Source organism: Biomphalaria glabrata, chromosome 14 (assembly GCF_947242115.1).
Source record: "Biomphalaria glabrata chromosome 14, xgBioGlab47.1, whole genome shotgun sequence".
NCBI classification, from domain to species: domain Eukaryota; kingdom Metazoa; phylum Mollusca; class Gastropoda; family Planorbidae; genus Biomphalaria; species Biomphalaria glabrata.
Genome location: NC_074724.1, coordinates 29,129,434 through 29,149,230, shown reverse-complemented (window position 1 = coordinate 29,149,230; position 19,797 = coordinate 29,129,434). Strand labels below are relative to the sequence as shown.

General features: G+C 31.6%; 1 protein-coding gene across 1 annotated transcript in view; it reads right to left on the bottom strand.

The window, feature by feature from the left end:
- Positions 1-19,251, bottom strand: part of LOC106063911 (uncharacterized) — a 69,880-nt gene extending 50,629 nt beyond the window's left edge. Inside the window, exons 1-5 of the mRNA XM_056009817.1 lie at positions 19,104-19,251; positions 15,293-15,391; positions 13,519-13,684; positions 10,086-10,173; positions 7,934-8,064 (exon numbers count right to left, since the gene is read on the bottom strand). Coding sequence (XP_055865792.1) covers positions 7,934-8,064; positions 10,086-10,173; positions 13,519-13,684; positions 15,293-15,368 — 461 coding nt within the window. The 5' untranslated portion in view covers positions 15,369-15,391; positions 19,104-19,251. The remainder of the gene's footprint in view (positions 1-7,933; positions 8,065-10,085; positions 10,174-13,518; positions 13,685-15,292; positions 15,392-19,103) is intronic.
- Positions 19,252-19,797: the final 546 nt, after the last annotated feature.

Genomic DNA, 19,797 nt, shown 5'->3' with positions numbered 1-19,797 from the left:
CAAATAAGACATGACTTTATGAACATAAGACATGACTTTGTGAAAATAAGAATATGACTTTGTGAAGCTAAGACTTATGAATTTGTGATGATACGGCTTGGCTTTATGAATATAAGACATATGACTTTTAAGAAAAGACATGACTTTTTGAAGATAAAAATAGGACTTTGTGAAGCTAAGACTTATGAATTTGTGATGATACGGCTTGGCTTTATGAATATAAGACATATGACTTTTAAGAAAAGACATGACTTTTTGAAGATAAAAATATGACTTTGTGAAGCTAAGAATTATGAATTTGTGAAGATAAGACATATGACTTTATGAAGGTAAGACATATGACTTTGTGAGGATAATACATGATTTTGTGAAGATAAGACATGATTTTGTGAAGATAAGACATGACTTTGCTGAGATAATACATGACTTTGTGAAGTTAAGACAGAATTCCAGTGAGAGCTTTAGGACAGAATAGATTCTCAAGTAATGGTGATGTCAACACAACGATCCTAACAAGTGTCCTTAATAAAATCTGTTGTACATAAAGCAATAAACTCTCCACCCCTTGTACTTTCTTTTTAAAAAAGAACAAAATCAAAACTAAATTCTGTGTGATGTGTAAGCATGCATGTGTGTGTGTGGGTGTGTGCAAGTAAATTGATTCCTCACACCCCAACTTATAGCATAACAAATCCACTTTGAAAGAAAAATCAATGTCCATTTAAAATAAGTAAAAGAAAATGGATATTATATAATATGCACCACTATTACCTGACGAAAAAAAACAGAAGAAGGCTAAAATACACTTAATGTCCTGAGCTGAAATATCTCTCTCCTGAAATATCTCTATCCTGAAATATTTCTCTCCTGAAATATCTCTATCCTGAAATATCTCTATCCTGAAATATCTCTATCCTGAAATATTTCTCTCCTGAAATATCTCTATCCTGAAATATCTCTATCCTGAAATATCTCTCTCCTGAAATATCCCTATCTAGTTACTATAAACAAAAAAGAAGAAGTGGGTCTTTTCCGCCTGAACATCACACAAAGAAAATAATGTTCATTAAAACAGCTGGGCTAATCCACACCTGAACAACATCACTGATCAGATAGTTGAAAAGAAAAAAAACTCAAGCAATTAAAAGAAAAAGTCAATAGTAAAGCTAGAACAAAGAAAAGTTTCAAAAAATCAATAGTCACATGAATGGTAGTGTAGGTAGCTTAATGACAACTAATTGTTCTTTTATTGATGATAAGTTTTGACACACCAGTCATTCTATTTGTACTGAGTTGGCTAGATCTACCGATTCAGTACAAAGACTAGATTTACTCTTGGTATACCCCTGAAATTTGAATAGCAAAGTTGTGAGTCAGACAGTGGCATAGCAAGGGAATCAGGGGCCCCTGCATTTTGACATTCGACATCATGACATGAGATAATGTACTTAATAAATATATAAATCTAATGTGTGAAATACATGCAACATGGTCACTTATTTACATAACAACATGAATAGCAAGAGGACATGCCATTGGGCTTTCCTTATATTTAATGTAAAAAAAAATGTGGGCACTCATTTGGGGGCTTCCCTCAAGTAGGGCCCGGGAGATTTTCAAATTTGCCCCCCCCCCTCCCCCGCTACACCACTGGAGTCAGAAATAAGCAAGAGATGGCCCTGGCTGGTTTCAAACATATTGCTGTAAGATTCTGAGTGGGACTATTTATTTATATTATTTATCTTAGTCAGAAATAAGACAGAAACAAGAAAAACATTACAAAATATTGTTTTTTAAAGGCAATACCTCCTTTATACATCTTATAAGGAATAGAGAGAGATAATTTAGCTTTTAATAAATAATAATTGCTAGATTTGAAAAAAAAAAAACTATTTGAAAGATTTTACTAATAAAACAGTTAAGACAGAAAAAAAAAAAAGCTTCCTCTACCTTTCTGTCTAATCAAGAGATATAATCCTTACAACAGTACTCTCAAAAAGTTTTCATTCACACACATTGTTAAAAATAGAAATGACATGCAAAAAGAAAAATAGTATAATCTAAAGGACCAGTGGCTAAAGGGGAATCCCCTCAAACATGTGAGAATTGGAAGTTTCCAAACACCAACCTGTTTCCAGGAATACATAAAAGAAATATGTAAAATTTAACAAGACTGCATTTGATATAGCTGACACTTCTCCAGCTAGTTAGTATCTACACTATTTTATCAATTTCCTGATTGAAAGGACTCATTTTAAGATGATTCTTCAGCAAAGCAAAACACACACACACACGCACACCAAAACACATTGACACAAAAATTGCTAGGAAGAAAAATGACATGCAGAGTGGAAAAGGAAAAAAACAAGTACTAAAAAAAAAAGAATAGGATTTCAATGCTTGTGGTCTCTAAAATAGACTGGGACCTCCCATGAGTCTGCCCCAACTCTAACGGGTACCAGACATACCCTGGGAAAGTAAAAGCAGTGGGTTGTTGTGCTGGCCTCAGGACACCATTGTTAACTGTCAGCCAAGAAAGATCTTTACATCATCTACCCAAATAGTTTATAAGGTCTGAAAGAAGTCCCTTTACCTTACCTTTTAATTACAGAGAAATGCATACAAATATAAGAAAAAAATATTTTTTTAAAAATATACATATAAACATTAGTGTGCTTAGTTTAGTATTTCTTCATGTAAATGTTGATTATAAAACTCTGTAAAGACTGTTTAGAATGTACTTGTAAATGCTTGTACTATAATAAATATGATCAATGATTGTAGCTTGAAACTTTTCATTCATTTAATTATAAAGGTGAAATTATGAAATGAAATTAATTATTACAAGTCAGGCTTAAGTGTATTGGATCCTGCATAAAACAATTGCATAGAAGTATTTAAAACATTTAAGGTCTGGGTTAATTCATTAATTCAAAGTTCAATCTGGTTAATGGAACCACAGGTTAATCAGTCTAGCCACTTATTTGGACCAACTCCTTATGTAAAAAAAAAAAAAAAATCAGTAATATGGGCCAGCCAGTGTTACAAACCGTGTTTGTTTAGTTTAACCTACCCCTGGTGTTGGAAGGTTAACCCTAGTTGGCACAAGATGATGAGATCCTGGTCAAGAGGTACACACGAATTTGTGTAACGGTAAATGAGGTGTGTAAGAGTTGTAGTGAGTGTCAAAGTTAGTGACAGGGCTCTGAGAGAGTGACAGGGCTGAGAGAGCCAGTCAGTCAGAGACTGGAGATATTGTCAGAGTTAGTGACAGGGCTCTGAGAGAGTTAGTCAGTCGGAGACTGGAGTTTTGAGTTAATCAAGATTGGGGTTAGATTGTGTTGGATTATATAATTAACTATTTTTGTTTGCATTGCTTTTGTAGATATGATAAATAGTTTGATAAAGTGTTGTATTAACTATACAAGTGAGTTGAGTTTCTTTGGAAAAAGTGGTTATATTCCACTATTAGATGTTAAGATGCTCCTGTCGTCTAAAAGACTGAATTAGGGCTTGGAGTTGCTAGCCAGTGACCCCCCCCCCCTCAGACAACGATCGTCACAACCAAAGGCCTGGAGGGTTTGTGATAGCCAGTTATTAGGACAAACATGATCATGACCGAGTGTGGTATAAATAAACGGATTTGATTGTATATACACAAAAAAAAAACACACACAAAAAAAAAGACAAGAAACTTTTGTGCTTAAAAAACAGCACGGAAAAAATGACCACAAGAAACTTTTGTGTTAAAAAAAAACAGCACAGAAAAAAAAAAGACAAGAAACTTTTGTGCTTAAAAAAAACTGCACAGAAAAAAAAGACCAGAAGAAACTTTTGTGCTTAAAAAAACAGCAAAAAAAAAAAATGACCACAAGAAACTTTTGTGCTTAAAAAAACAGAACAGAAAAAAAAAATGCCTAATTGCCACAGAGAGGAGAAAATGAATAGTGAACAAAATAAATGGATAACTTTATTAGTAATTTAAAATATGCAAGACTATACAAAAGGTCCTTGTAGTAAAAAAAAGAAAACAAAATGTCATGTACAACAACAGCTCAATGTATTAAATACAAGGTAAACCAGAAGTGTTAAGGAAGAGCAAATCAAACTCATTAAATATTTAAAGAACAGACACAAAAATTTTGTATAATGATTTAAGTTCTGCTTTTGGTTGGAGATGGGGCATGTAGAAGGAAATGTTATCTCCATATGTATCCCCTTCAGACATGATTTCTCTGACTAAACGCACATGTCTATGCTGCAAAAACAATTTTCTGATACTGAATATAACACCTTACTTTATTTGAATAAATATAAAATACCAAAGGCTTTCAGATACACGCAAGTCTAATCATTAGCATACATCACATGTTTTTACCTAATAAGTCAGGAATACAAAACATATGCTCCTCCTTCAGAATAGGTGTACCAAAGTTAATGATGGCCAACAACTAAGTAGTATAACCAGTACATAAGTTAAAATCATGTAACAGATGTCAATGGTGACCAGATCACACACACAGAGTTTAATAAAGCAACATCCCTTAAGTCTAAATTATGAAAAAAAATTTAAGTGTATGTCAGAGTGAGACAAGAAAAAATTCAATAAACAATCATGGCTAGCTACATTTCAGTAGATGAAAAATTACATTTTCTGTTGCAAGTTACACACTAGAAAGCTTTCCATCTAATTAATTTTTATTCCAAGTAATCATGTTCAATGATAACAAATGACTGGACAGGTGGAATATTTTGATAGTGTGCTTCACAGTCCATTGTCAGTTGATAAAGTTTTTTGTCAAACAGAATGAGCAACTGAATTTTTATGTTATAGAGAGACATTTTTATGTTATAGAGAGACTCAATACCCCTAGGACCATCACTTTCTTTTTCTGCCTCTATTTCTTTTTCCTGGTACTGTTTCCTGTAGGAAGGTCTTTGCAAGCCTGAGGACTTTGTGATATGGCCACAGTAATTAGCAGGTTATTTTGGGGTTCAATTGATGTATTATTTGCTGTTTCTAATTTCTTCATTTGTGATGCAGCTTTTGTAAGTTATATTACTACATTGTATTAATTAAAGATTTATGTGTATGTAGCAAGGAAACAATAGTTTAACTGTCTATGAATTTAAGAATTTTTATTTAATTAATTATATCTTAATGATCAATTATTATTTTATATTGGTGATAAAAGCCCATAAAGGATATTAAATATTAGTTCTAGTTAATAAACTGGAGCTCATGTTTATTAATTAGGGGTGCACCGGATAGTAGCTCTGGCTCCAGCTGAATATCGGACAATTTTTCACTATCTGGCCATATCACTGCAGGATAGTTGGCAGGATAGTAAAAAGTACACATTGTACCTACATTTCTATTAATATGTATAAATTGGACATCGTTCCTTTAATGTCTCTTATTGAAATTATTAAAGTTTATACTTAAAACATAATAAAGTGCTTAAAAATATATGAATATTCACCAAACATATTTTCATTACAAAGTCAAGGTGTTAATTTAATTAGAAATAAAACTTTACATTATAAATATGCTTTACATACAGAGCAGCAATTGTGGGCCCTTTTTTAAAAACTTTCTCTTGACCTTTGAGTTGGCTAGTTAACATGAAAGGTGTGGATGTTTTTTTTCCTTCTAATATTGGTTTTCCTAATGCTCTTAGATCTATATTACTGTAGATCTAAACATAGATCTCAATAATAGGCCTACAGACTAAATTTAATCAATGCTTCTGCACCATCTAAGATTGAAGCTATAAATAGGTGTAGTTGCATGTCCTTGCTTTAAATAAAATATTGTTTGCCGCAAATGAATAAACCTAAACCACTAAACATTGACCTACAGCACTTCAGGTTCTAACTGGAAGCTACCAGCCACTTACAAGCTCTAGACGCCAGGACCAGAGACGGTCAGAGATGGCATTTAAAAAACATGCTTGATGACTAGTTTGTGATAAACATATCTGTTAATAAATGATGTTAAACTTTAATTTATCATTCAATAATAGATTTTAAAACAATAAGGTCAATAAAAGTAATAAGAATAAATTAATAAGAATATAGGTAAGTGTTATTTGAAGATTTGCAAAATGTTCAGTAACATGAGCTATTTAAAAGTCATGTAAGTATTTGGCTCCGGCCGAATAGCATATTTTACTATCCTGCCATATCCGGCTCCGGCTGAAAATCAAAAAGTACTGTCCGGTGCACCTCTAGTATTAATATGATTATTTGATGCTGTCATTACTTTAACATATATATATACACTTATAAAAGGCAGATGATGTAAAGGTCATTTGTTTCTGTGGACCACAGTTAACAAGTGTGCCATGTGCCCTGCACACTGACCAATCGCCTTTTTTTTCCCAAACTTATATCAGGAACCCATTAGAGCTGTGTGGACTTGAAGACTCAAAGGCGCACTAAAAATACCAAAATAAAAAATCCTAGGATTTGAACCTGGAATCCCCGGATCAGAAGCCAAGCAATTACCTCTCAGCCACTGTGCTTCCACATATATATATATATATATATATATACAAATATAAGCTAAAATGATTTAATCTTATAAAGTTTGTAATGATGAGAAATATTACATTCTTTACACTTGCTACATCAAGAAAGGCACAACAGAGTGAGACCAATACTTCCCACTATCTTCACACTCCAAAGACTATTAAGAATTATGGCTTGTGATCTAAACATTCTTTATAAACGAAATCATGCAACAGAGGAGTGTCATCAAAGTAACAAAACAGATCAAACCTTGAGCTTTGGTGTATGTTTATTGTCTACCTGAGAGGACATGTATATTAACAACAGAAAGAATAGTGAATTCATTAGTCCTTTAGTGCCCATACTGTTATTAGTGTTGTACAATTTATTCACTTTATATACAGGTAATTTTTTTTAAATAATAAAATTAATCATCACAAATATATTTCAATTTATAAAAAGTAAATACAAAGCTTAACTTGTTTTGGCTGCCAAATAGTAATTACTTGTGAAACTATCCATTAATTTTTTTATCTTTCAATTGGTGCAAGAGAAAAGAGTGTATGGGAAGATTAAATGATATCCAAATATTTGAAACTGTGTTGTATTAACAACTTTGCATGAACTTAAATTTTATAGGTAGTGAAACAAAAAATGTATATATATAACTAAGTTTAACAATTATTAATAATAAGTTCTCTTTCCAAAACATGTAAGACACTTAGTGGATTATGATAGAAAACACAACTATTTGCTATATACACTGAGTGTATAACACATACTTGAACATGATAGAAAACACAACTATTTGCTGTATACACTGAGTGTATAACACATACTTGAACATGATAGAAAACACAACTTTTGCAGTATACACTGAGTGTATAACACATACTTGAACATGATAGAAAACACAACTATTTGCTGTATACACTGAGTGTATAACACATACTTGAACATGATAGAAAACACAACTATTTGCTGTATACACTGAGTGTATAACACATACTTGAACATGATAGAAAACACAACTATTTGCTGTATACACTGAGTGTATAACACATACTTGAACATGATAGAAAACACAACTATTTGCTGTATACACTGAGTGTATAACACATACTTGAACATGATAGAAAACACAACTATTTGCTGTATACACTGAATGTATAACACATACTTGAACATGATAGAAAACACAACTATTTGCTGTATACACTGAGTGTATAACACATACTTGAACATGATTGAAAACAGAACAAAATATCCAGCATACAACTGGATAGTGGGTCATCAGATTTAACTAATGAAAATACCAAGACACATATTCACCAAAAGAAAACATAGTAACCATCAATAACTCAACTGCAATGGATAATGTGTAGATCTTTCCCCAACAGAAAAAAAAGGCAATACTCACCACATGCTTTTAAAAATTTCCTTGTTGCCTATTTCATCAAGTGCAAAATTCAAGTCTATGGAGCCTTGCTTGGACCTTTCCTCCACGTCATAAATGTAGTTTAAGATTGTTTTCAAGTCACTTTTATTTTCCTGAAAATGGACACACAACAGAGGTACGGAATGTACACGAAGCTACACTCCAAAAGAATATATAACTAATTTAAGATTACATGCCTACATAAGAGCATATTTTGAGACCAATCCAACACCTGCCTTGGGATATTTTCACAACTAAAATCTCTGGTGTACAAATACAAGAGTATTGATGAGTATTGAATATTAAAAAACGCAAGCTAAAAAATCTATGGCCATATTACAAGGTCTTCGGGGCTTGCAAAGACCTTCCTTCAGGGAACAGTACCAAGAAAAAGAAGAAGAGACAGACAGAGAAAGTGATGGGAAAACAAAATAAAAGAATGGACGGGCCTGCCACTGAAAGAGGCAAAAGACACAGAGGAATGGAAAAAGACAGTCGACAGATCTTGCATGGTGCCCCAACGGTCCAACAGACTAAAGGATATGTAAAGGTAAAATAGTTTTTGTAAGCACTTTATAACACAGCAGAATCTTATTACAAAGCTATTCCACTGGGAGTGCAAAGTCATTAATATTATTTAGTTGACAGCACTGATCTTCACTAAACTAAGTCATTAATATTATTTAGTTGACAGCACTGATCTTCACTAAACAAAGTCATTAATATTATTTAGTTGACAGCACTGATCTTCCCTAAACAAAGTCATTAATATTATTTAGTTGACAGCACTGATCTTCACTAAACAAAGTCATTAATATTATTTAGTTGACAGCACTCATCTTCACCTAACATCCTGGACATTGTTGATCTTTTTTTATTGCAAAATCTCTCAAAATCTAATTTTTATTTTCTTATGTATTTTGTTTAGGTTCATATATATTTCTCCATATAGCTTTATCTTCTTTCTCTATTATTGTATTTTATTGTTTTAGTAGCATTTAAACCTGATCTTAAAAAATCAGAGGGCAGAAAATATATGATAACTTTAAGCATGACATTCTCCAATAAGATTTGCCATTGCACTGGCATCATTTGCAGTTACAATTTTTTTCTAGTTTTTTTTTTTAGATGCTGAGTGGTAAAGCACTTGCCTTCTGAACTGAAAGGTTGCAGGTTATAAATCTCAGTGAAAACTGGTATTTTGAATTTCAGGATTTTTAGAATGCCTCTGAGCCCACCCAACTCTAATAGGTACCTGATAAAAGTTGGGGAAAACAAAAGGGGTTGGTCATTGTGCTGGCCATATAACACCCTAGATAAATGCCAGCAATATAATCAGATGACCTTTACAGCATCTACCCTATAAATTGCAAGCTTTAAAAGGGTTACATTTTTTTACTAAAATGGGTGACTGTTCTGAAAAAAACAATAGCCAGTTTTTCACCCAGATTTTTTTTACATTTGTGTGTAAACAAGCTAACTCAAGAAATCCTATTTTTAATGACTAAAATGAAGAAAATGAAAAAAAAAAGTTATATCTGAAATGTCATTGTCCTTTAAAACCATTCATAAAAATTTAGATGTGTCAGTTATAAAAAGTTTTTATGAAAAGGTCACATCTTCATTGTTTCTGTGTCTACACTGTTGTTTTTTCTTTAATCAGAGTACAATGAAATGACTATACTAAAAAAGGGAAACAACTTTTACTCTTGAATCTTAGAATCAGGCTACTAAAGAGCTTAATTAAACCTAGATTCAAAATATCCATGCACTCTATGTCGAGCTAAAATATAATTGATATACTGAGCTATAAGCTATACTTGTAGTTTTTGACAATAGATTGGTTAAATTTTTTTGAAATATCTTAAGTTAAGTGTTCTTTGCCTGCCACATAGATCATCAATCTTTTTAACTTGCTTCTGTTAAAGAGCATTTTACATTTAAATTTTGTCCAAGAGGATGGTAATATAGACACAGTGTTTAAATACACTATTAAAAAGTATCCCATCAGGAAATTCTTATTCATCTTCCCCTTCACCTATCCTTAGTCTGTTAAACTGTTGGGGCACCACACATTTTTATTACAGATTTTTTTTTTTAATTTTGAAAACTTGATTTGGAAAATAGGACTTACTACTAATTGATAACAACGTCTGAATATAACTTCTGCCATTTCTGACATTTCCATTTCAGACTCTGTCAAAGATGTTCTCATGTTGGCCCTGTAAAAGACAGAAAAAAGAAACACATTGAAACTTCTATGATTAACAAGTAAAAAAAAAAGAAAATCACAACAAAAGACACTTAGAAATAGACAGAGAGGATGACAGATAAAAAAGGATTTGTTGGTGACAAAACTAATTTACTTTAGTTGCAGTTGGAAAATTCTAATTTCTTTGTGCGTATGTTCAGCAAAGAACCTTACACAAGAAAGAGCGCCACAAATTACAACTGCCGGCCAACACATTTTATTTTTGAGAAGATGTGTGAGAGCGTGGCAAAAAAACATTTGGCTACCTATCAAAGGAGCTTAAGTTCGAATCCCCAATCGAGCTGAATTGTGTTTGACAGAGCGCCAAATGAAGGCAGCACATAAACCTTCTCACATGAACCCTTTCCCTACTAGTAAACAAAAGAGATTGGGACCATAATGCTCTGAGATGCTACAAACACGAAATCATTGAACTATACAAAAGCATTTGAAAAAAAAGCACTAGAGTAAAAACAGACCTGCCTACCAAAAAAAGTCCAAATGCGTAACTCTGATGGTCAAAATGCGTATTTGGCACCAGAATGCGTAACACTTACGCGAACCACTATTTTGTCATATAGATCTATATATATATATATAATATTAGAATCTAGATGTCATGATTAGATCTACAATCTAAATCAATACGACAATAGAGATGATATCTAGACTAGATTCGGATCTATGTCTATATAATAATAATGAATATAATCTACTCTAGATGTGGGCTCAAGAGTGTTACCGATGCCGTGGATCCGCTACAAACGTAGGTCTACTCCAAACTTTCGTAAGCCTACCTTCATCCTTGATCTATTCTATACTAAGACTAAGAATTTAATCTAGACTAGATGGTAGTAAATGTTATTGATCTAGATCTAGTCAATCTAAATCATACTACAACTAAATTGGATCTAGATTGTAGAGTAATGTAGAGACTCATAACATAACGTATATAATCATCAGTCGTAATGTCTAGCTAGATCTATTCCTGTATAACAAGTTATCTAGATTCTAGATCTAGAATCCAGATCTAGATCTAGACTAGATATCTACAATGTCACTCAATGTGTTTTGAATCGATAGCACTTCGATATTTTTTTTTCTATACAAATGAATACGGGAATCAGGGATTCAACATAATTAATTTCTACTAATGAACTTACAAAAAAAAAAGTCACGTTGGTGTATCAGCTAACTGACGGTACCAACTAACTAACTAACTAACCCTAACCCTCACTCTCGCGTTCTTCATTTCTAGACTAAATCTAATTGCTTTTAAGAACCAATCAACGTATAGATCTGGACACAATGTGTTCCCCCACCTTTTCTGCTCTCCCTCCCCCTCAAGAGGACGGCTTAGCGTGACCTCCGTGACCGATGGTAAGCTAGGCAAGAGAAGGGGCGGGGGAAGGATACGAAATGCGTAACGCGACGGGTTGAATGTGTATTTGCGTACTGACGGTCATTTTTGGGAGATTTTGCGTAACGAATACGCATTTTGCGTAACGGTAGGCAGGTCTGGTAAAAAGAATAGCCACTGCAGGCTCAAATCATTGTATGTTCAGTGACTATTGACATGGAAGATGCTTTGCAGGGGTAAAACAACAACAAAAAAAAATAAGTCTTATTTCAGTATTTCAATATTTTCAGAGAACTGTGATGATCATTGTGGATGTACAACTAGTTACTCAAACTTTTCAATATTACTGATGGACTAAAGAAGAAGAAAACTGTTCCATTCCTGACTGAAGAGTATCATTTTTTACAAAGCTTTTATATCAACTCACTTTGTCTGTTTATTAAGTAAAAAGTTTGTAAAAGGGTCTTTATCTGCAGCTGCGTAGATTAGGCCAGATACGACCATATTTAACAATGGAGTCAACAAAAACGCTAGCTGTGGCATTCATACTCTCCCGCCTTGACTACTGTAACGCCATGCTAGCAGGTATACCTGATGACAAAATAGCCAAACTGCAACGTAAAAAGAACAACGCCGCACGAATAGTATTTAGAAAAACAAAACAAGATTCTGCTACTACGCTCTTGCGCACGCTCCAATGGCTTCCCGTGAAAGCGAGAATCGATTACAAGGTCGCCACACTTTGTCATCAGTGTATATATAACAAGGAGATGCCCTTGTACCTTAGAGAACTGATTACTCCATATGTCCCCCAGAGAGCCCTGCGCTCAATGGACTCAACGCTTTTAGTGGTGCCACGTTTCTCCCTTAAAAGCTACGGTCTGCTGGCTTTTTCAGTGCATGGACCAAAGGTTTGGAACTCACTCCCCATTGATCTCAGACAGACAACATGCTATACCACTTTTAAGAAGAACATTAAGACCCACTTGTTTAAAGCTTTTTTAGATTAGTTTTTTATTTCTATTGTCGTGTTTGTACTTGTAATGTTATTACAGCGCCTTGAGCCTACATTTTGTTTGTTAACAGCGCTTTATAAATAAAATTATTATTATTTTTTCTCCTACACCCGTCCTTGGATCAAGTTGAAAGTTAGTAAAATTATTCATTGGAATAGACAAGACATGAATCAACTAAAATAAAACAACAATTAGTCAATTAATTACTGGTAATAACTTATTTTGTTTGATACCAACAATTCTTCAGTATTCACAGAGATGACATTATTTCTTCCACACATACTATCAGATCAAGTTAAAACTTTTGTCAATAATTTATATATTTACTGTACCTATCAAAACACATGTCAATTAAAAAATTAACCAATTAGTAAATAATTATTAGTAATAAACTATTTTGTTTGATATTGAATAAAGGAAAAAACATCTATTTTATTGAGAGACAGTTGTAGGTGCAGAGTTCTTTCCCTTATAAGATTAGGTTTTTTTTGTTTTTTTTTAAAAAGGATTTTTAAAAATAATTTGCTTGTTCTATAAATATTCTTTCTTTAAACTCCAAATTTTTAAACTTTTAAAAAATGTGACCTCATATATTTGCTTGATTTGTTCAATCTTAACCATGTGAGTACACGGATGACAAGACTTGGAAACTAAGCACACAGACAGAATGTGTCTTTGTAAGAAGTAGTGGCTTTTGTCAGTATTAGATTTTGTAAGAATTAGTGGCTTTTGTCAGTATTAGATTTTGTAAGAAGTAGTGGCTTTTGTCAGTATTAGATTTTGTAAGAAGTAGTGGCTTTTGTCAGCATTAGATTTTGTTCAAGTTCATAAGTATGCACAAAGTTGTGAATGATCCTATATGATGATATCATATCCACATGATCCACAACAAACTATAGCCGCAAAGAGAAAGTTAGAAATATAAATGATTTTTATTTACCTGTCTCTCTCAACAATCCCATTGTTATAGAGAAGTTTGATCCAGGCCTCAGGCAGGTTCAAAGTGACTCCAAAAAGAAAAGGACACATGGCCATGCCTAGCATTTTCTGCTGCTGTTCCTGTATGAACTGAACTGAGTTTCTTTGCCACATAGCAATGTAATCACCTTAAAAAAAAAAAGCAAATTTCATGCCAAAAAAATAACAAAAGTAAGAGATAACTATAAGAATGTAAAAATGTAAGGAACCTTCCCCCCATACAGGGCTAAGGGGATTTGATTCAAGTAAAACTTGTAGGTTAAATTCTCAGTGTACTGTTTACTTAATGAGGATCACTATTTATTTTGAGAGTTGTGTTGTTATTATTATTAATAACTTCAAGGCAAAGAGATCAGCCATTAGCAAGGAATATATTACTATCATTAATTGATTATTATGGTCTCCCAAAGTAAGAAAGGCAGATTCAGAGTTGATAATTTTGTAATACATTGAAGAAAGGCAGTGTTAAAATTAATTTGATTACAGTTGTATATCCTCAAACTCAATCAAATGAGATGAATAATCCAACGATGAACACAAATTCACACCAAACATGAATCACTGGTACAAACTGTAAAAGTACTTAGGTAGCTTGACCGACAAAGTGCTATCAATATTTCACCATGAGCTGAGAACTAATGTCAGATAACTAAGAACAATGACAGATAACTAATAACAATGACTTATAACTAATAACAATGACAGATAACTAAGAACTACAGACCAACAACCTTGATATCTTATTTGTCATTTATAGCTTTTCAAAATTATAAAACTTTTTTTTAGAACATTATTGGCTCTATTACATGAGGACATGAGGAATACTTTTCTTACTTATCACTCTAGCTGTAGATCTATATGGTTTGAGATTCTTAAAATAACTTTTAAGCTACCACTGCCACTTGAACTGGAAACATAGTATATAGCCTATATATATATATAATATTTATATATATATATACATATATATTAATATTCCTAATGAAATTTTGACCACTGAGAGCACGAGAACTAAAGTAATGATCGACTGCTGGGCAGTGAAAAGCCTAGACCTATTATTGACATGCTAGTTTCATTAATTGTCTGAATTTTTTGTTGAAGTCAAACCACAGTCTCATGGGGGGCAGACATTTGCGATGGTTCACAATGAAAGTGACATACAAGCGTACTTATGTTTTTTTGTTTGTGATGAATTTATGAATTTTAAATAAACTTTTTGGCAATTTTTAAATTTCCGTGAATTACTTATAAAGTAAAGTACCTCTTTTAGACATTGCAATCTATAGGGCAGATGATGCAAAGGTCATCAGTTTCTTTGGTTGACAGCTAACAAGGATGCCATATAAGTGGTCAGACTAATGACCAGCCTATTAAGTTTTACTTTCCCCAACTAATGTCAGATATGGAAATGGACAATTTTATAATATATGTACCCGGTACCCAATTGTGGTATAATACCAGGTGTAATGGTTGTAAAAACTGACCATGCAGAATCTCTGAAGCCCTGAACAACCTTATGAATACCGGGTTTTCTTGACAGGGAACTGATGCAAACACTATTAAAAATAAATGGCCTCTCCACTAAGCTAAGCTCCATCCTTACCCTAACTCAGGTGTTAGTTGAAAAGCTTCATAAATTTAAAATATCAATATCGCTGAGGCTGTCAATTGTAGTCAAACTGAATTTCCATTTGATGGGATCAATAAATTAGGCAAAATTATAAACATTATCATACCCAAATAGTCAGTCCAGAGAGCATAATCCATCTCTGCCAACTTGTGTGCTTCACAGTTATTTGAGCAAGAATCCATTAGAATACAAGGTTCAAAGTGAGCTGTTTAGTAAAAAAAAAAAAAAATTTGTTCACATAATAAGCTTAAAATGGCTATTTCCTCAATTAAGTTTTAAGTTTTATTCCCTGATAAAACAATCAGTAACTGTTTTTTTTTATTTGACAAGATTGTTTCAGACATTCATTACATCTTAGCCAATCCACACCCAGGACTACAGGGGATAAAAGTAGGCATAGTTTTAATTAGGGAACACTGAGACAAAAGTCTGAAGCAATTACATTTTGTGTATTATAGAGCAAAACATAAAAACTATAGTCAATGAAATAGATGTTCACACAAGTTTCACTCAAACATTACATAATATAAATATATTACATCTATGAATTTACATAATATACATATATTATATATAATATGAACTTTACATCAGAAAGTTGGATTATATTTAATGATTTAATAGGCAGGTGAACAAAGGCGTGTTAGTGTGTTTGTTTTTATGATCAGGGCTTGGGATATATTCTCTCTGATGATAAAATGTTTAAAGTCATGACTTGAAGACTTTTAAAAGGTATTCCTTTATCTTTAAAATCTTTTTATCTTTCTTTTGGATTTCATGATCTTCTCAAATAGATATAGATTTATGAAGATAAATGTAGATATCTACTCTAGTTTATTTCACTATCTTTTTTATATTAAACTTTTTATTTCTCTCTTTTTTTTTTTTAACTTCCTGGGTGTGGGAGTGATTGTTCTTTGTTTTGATAGCAAATTCGATGCAGTACCAACATTTAAAAAAAAAAAGACAACATTATGTTAATGGTTCCTCTTTTTACTTTATTTCCCGGGACCCGAAAAATGTAAATAATACAATTTCTTAGTGCATTTGTTCATCTCTTATGAAATTTAAAGTGATTAAATGTGTTTAGTATTGTGATTTTTTTAATATTTATAGATTAAATGATTAATTAAAAGGTTAAATTTTCAGCATATTGATTTTTAAATGAATTTTAAAAATATTTTCTTTTTCCGTACTCAGTTTAAAATTAATGAAAAAAAAATTTGTTTCAATAATTTATTTGATTTACTATACTTTTGTAGCCCATTCATTTTCCTTTAAAATAAATATATTAGATTAATTAATAAAATAAAAAAGTTATAGTTGTTTTAGTAACTCAACCCCCCGTGAAAATTTGTGTTCGTTTCAGAAAACTCCATTTTTTCTATCGAAAAAATTAGCACAGAAAGAGTTAAGTCCAGAGGATGTCAGGACGCTTAGGACAAACTTAAAAGCACAATAACTTTAGAACCAAATGCTAGCATCATAAATTTGGTGACCCATTGGTGTTGAAAGCATTTGTTAGGTACTTCGATAAACTGACCTAGATCCATTTTTTTTTTCTCCCAAAAAATGGCTGAAAAGTGTGTCAGCACATTTTACCCTTTTTTAGGGGTGGTCATTTCCATCAAAGTTTTAGCATATTGTGTTTGATTTGAGGACTAATTATGATTACTTTTTGTAAACATAAGATATCAGAGATCATTTTTATTTGCTTTTGAAGCCAATCTGTTAAATTTTTCTTAACAAAAGTTTATGTGAAAGTTGACATTTTTACAACTTTTTTCCTATAAAAGTTACAACAATGCTGTTTGCTACAATTATTTATCATATTATGAAATGAGTATATTTCAAATTTCATTAAATTCTCTTGGCGCACTTTAAAGATATTTGATATTAAAATTAACAAAGACAAAGAAGGGTAAAATTTTCTTTTTTAAATAAAATAAAAGTGTTTATGGTTACATCAATCTCACTAATTCTATTGAATTTAGCATGTTAATATATATATGTGTGCTAAGTTTGAACTTTGTAGCTTGGCGCACTCTTTAGATATTAATTTTCAAAGTTGATGGTTAAAATCTATTTTTAGTAACAACCAACACTGTGATTTACTGGAAATGGTCAATTTCTGTCTATCACGAGCTATTTTTAGAAGCACACATAGGAATTTTTCATTTAGATTAACTTTTATAGTGTTTGAATGCTAGATTATGGAGAGGGAATGTGTCTTTATTATAATGACTTTGTAATCTGCAAATTTTAAAGTAAAAGTTTAATTACTTTAAAAAATATTATTAAATATTACAATTTTTTTTCATATTTTTAGCTCAGCGAACTAATAATTAATTATTTTTTTCTGTGTGTTGTTTTTTTCTATTAATATACATGTAAATTAATAGTTAATTAATGAGTACATTATATTTTTAAAATGATGAGCTATTATTGCACAAAAATTCAAGTAAAAAATCTTTTAATATCCTCTAAAAAAATCGCAAGGTTTCTTTTTTATTTTATTGTCCGAAGCAAGAAATTTTTCATTTACAATCTAATTTTTAAAGCATTTAAATTAAGGCATTTTAAAATGATTAATTGCCAGTGCTCTACAAAAAGGTTAAAAACTGTTTTTTTATGAAGTTTATGAAACTTATAGTCATTAAATTTTAGGAAATATTTTTCTGCGCAGTGCTATTTTCATTTATAATTTATAAGAATGATCTATCTGACGCATATAAATAGCTATTTAAATACAGTAAAATTATAATTAAACAAAATAAAACACAATACAGATCTCTGATTTGTTTTATTCTTGATTTTTGGGCTCCTATGATGACAAAATCACATATATTTTTATTTTTTGTCGAAGGCTTTTTTATATATTAATTAACTTTTTTTCAAAGATTTTATTGCTTGGTCTTATTTTTTTAATTTATTTTAACAGAATACTGGTTAATGTAAAAGAGTGTGAAGTTTCAACCCCATATCTTTAAGACTTTTTATAATGCAGTTAATTTAAGTTCAACTATCAGTTGTTTCGGTCACAGATTTTTTTTTTATTTACAAAGGCTAAAGAAGGCTCATTTTTGGCCACTAAAAATTTAATAACTTCCCTCACAATTAACTCAGCAATATCAAATTGGTATCATTGGAAAGCATTTCTCAAGCTCTATCTAACTAAATAGGTTCCATTGCACTGTGATCATTTTGAAATTTTTATCGAAGTACCTACATTTGTCATCCTCTTTCATTCTATTACACATTTGTTGGTGTAGGATAAATCTAAATTTTTTGGTGCAATTAGCAACTACCTACTAACCTTGCCTAGATCTATAATTATAGTATTATAGTATATAGATAGTTTAATCTATGTCTCTAGATATTATATATAATTTATAAAAAGATCTAATTAAAATTAGTACACATATAATTAAATATAATTAGAATTAGACATTACTGAGACTGAGTATTAAAAATTATCTTATATTATTAAAACTATTAGTACTAGTGTAACTAGATCTAGATCTAATCTAAAGGTTATTAAAATTATCAATTATGTCATTAGTCTATAATCTATTAAAGTTAATTAAAGAAAAAAATTAGAATAGATCCAAAATTAAGAGTTTATAAATATTATTAAATATAGATCTAATGTTTATTAAATAAACTCAAATTATAGTAATTAAATTATTATTATAGAGATTTACTTTAACTGTTACTGTAGTGTATATAATATATAGATCTAATATTAATATTGTAAAATGTGATAAAATTATAAGTCAAGACTTTAAACTTTAAGAATTAAGTTTAAGTCTAAGTCAATTAACTTTAATTAAGAATAATAAGAAGATCTGCTAAAAAAAAAATAAAAATCTAATGTTTAAATGTATCAACTATCAACATAACATATGCCTTTCTACCTATGCCTTCTAAGTAGATACTAAGATAAGTCTCTAGATATTGACCGAGTAGATCTATATTAATATTAAATATAGTGATTATAGTCTAGATCTAGATTTTAGATCTAGTCTATATCTAATTAAGAAAAAAAAAGAAAATAGCGGTTCTATTAGAAACCGTAAATAAAGTATATAATACGGAAGCGGAAGGGTATTAAATGCTTTCGAGTTATGCCGCGTTACTTTCGCATTCTGTTTCGCATCGTTCGCGTTATTGACATGCATAGACGTGGTATGTAGGCAAGTGTGTGGGGGGGGGGGGCGATAGCACCTACCATTCAGTTTAATTTTTGTGTAAAAATCACAGTTTGTGAACATAATTAGTCAAATAACTATGTAATGCATTCTATTTATTGCTATTTTAACTCATTGGTATATTATGAATTTTAGTGGAAAATTACACAATTTGTGTAAAAAAAAATGTCACTAATATAAGTCATATAGTCCTATCATTTAAGGCAATTTGGCGCCTAAGCTGGTCTTTGAAGCGTTTGCGTGGGGCGACTCTGTTACGTCGACCACCTTTTAGCTCACTCAAAAAGACTGCCTTTGGCTTACGTTCGTCCCCCATACAGGATACATATGCTGACATAGATGAGAGCACCTGGTTGCATGCGGCCTCAGAACGAGATAGCAGGAGGTCACTCACAAAGGC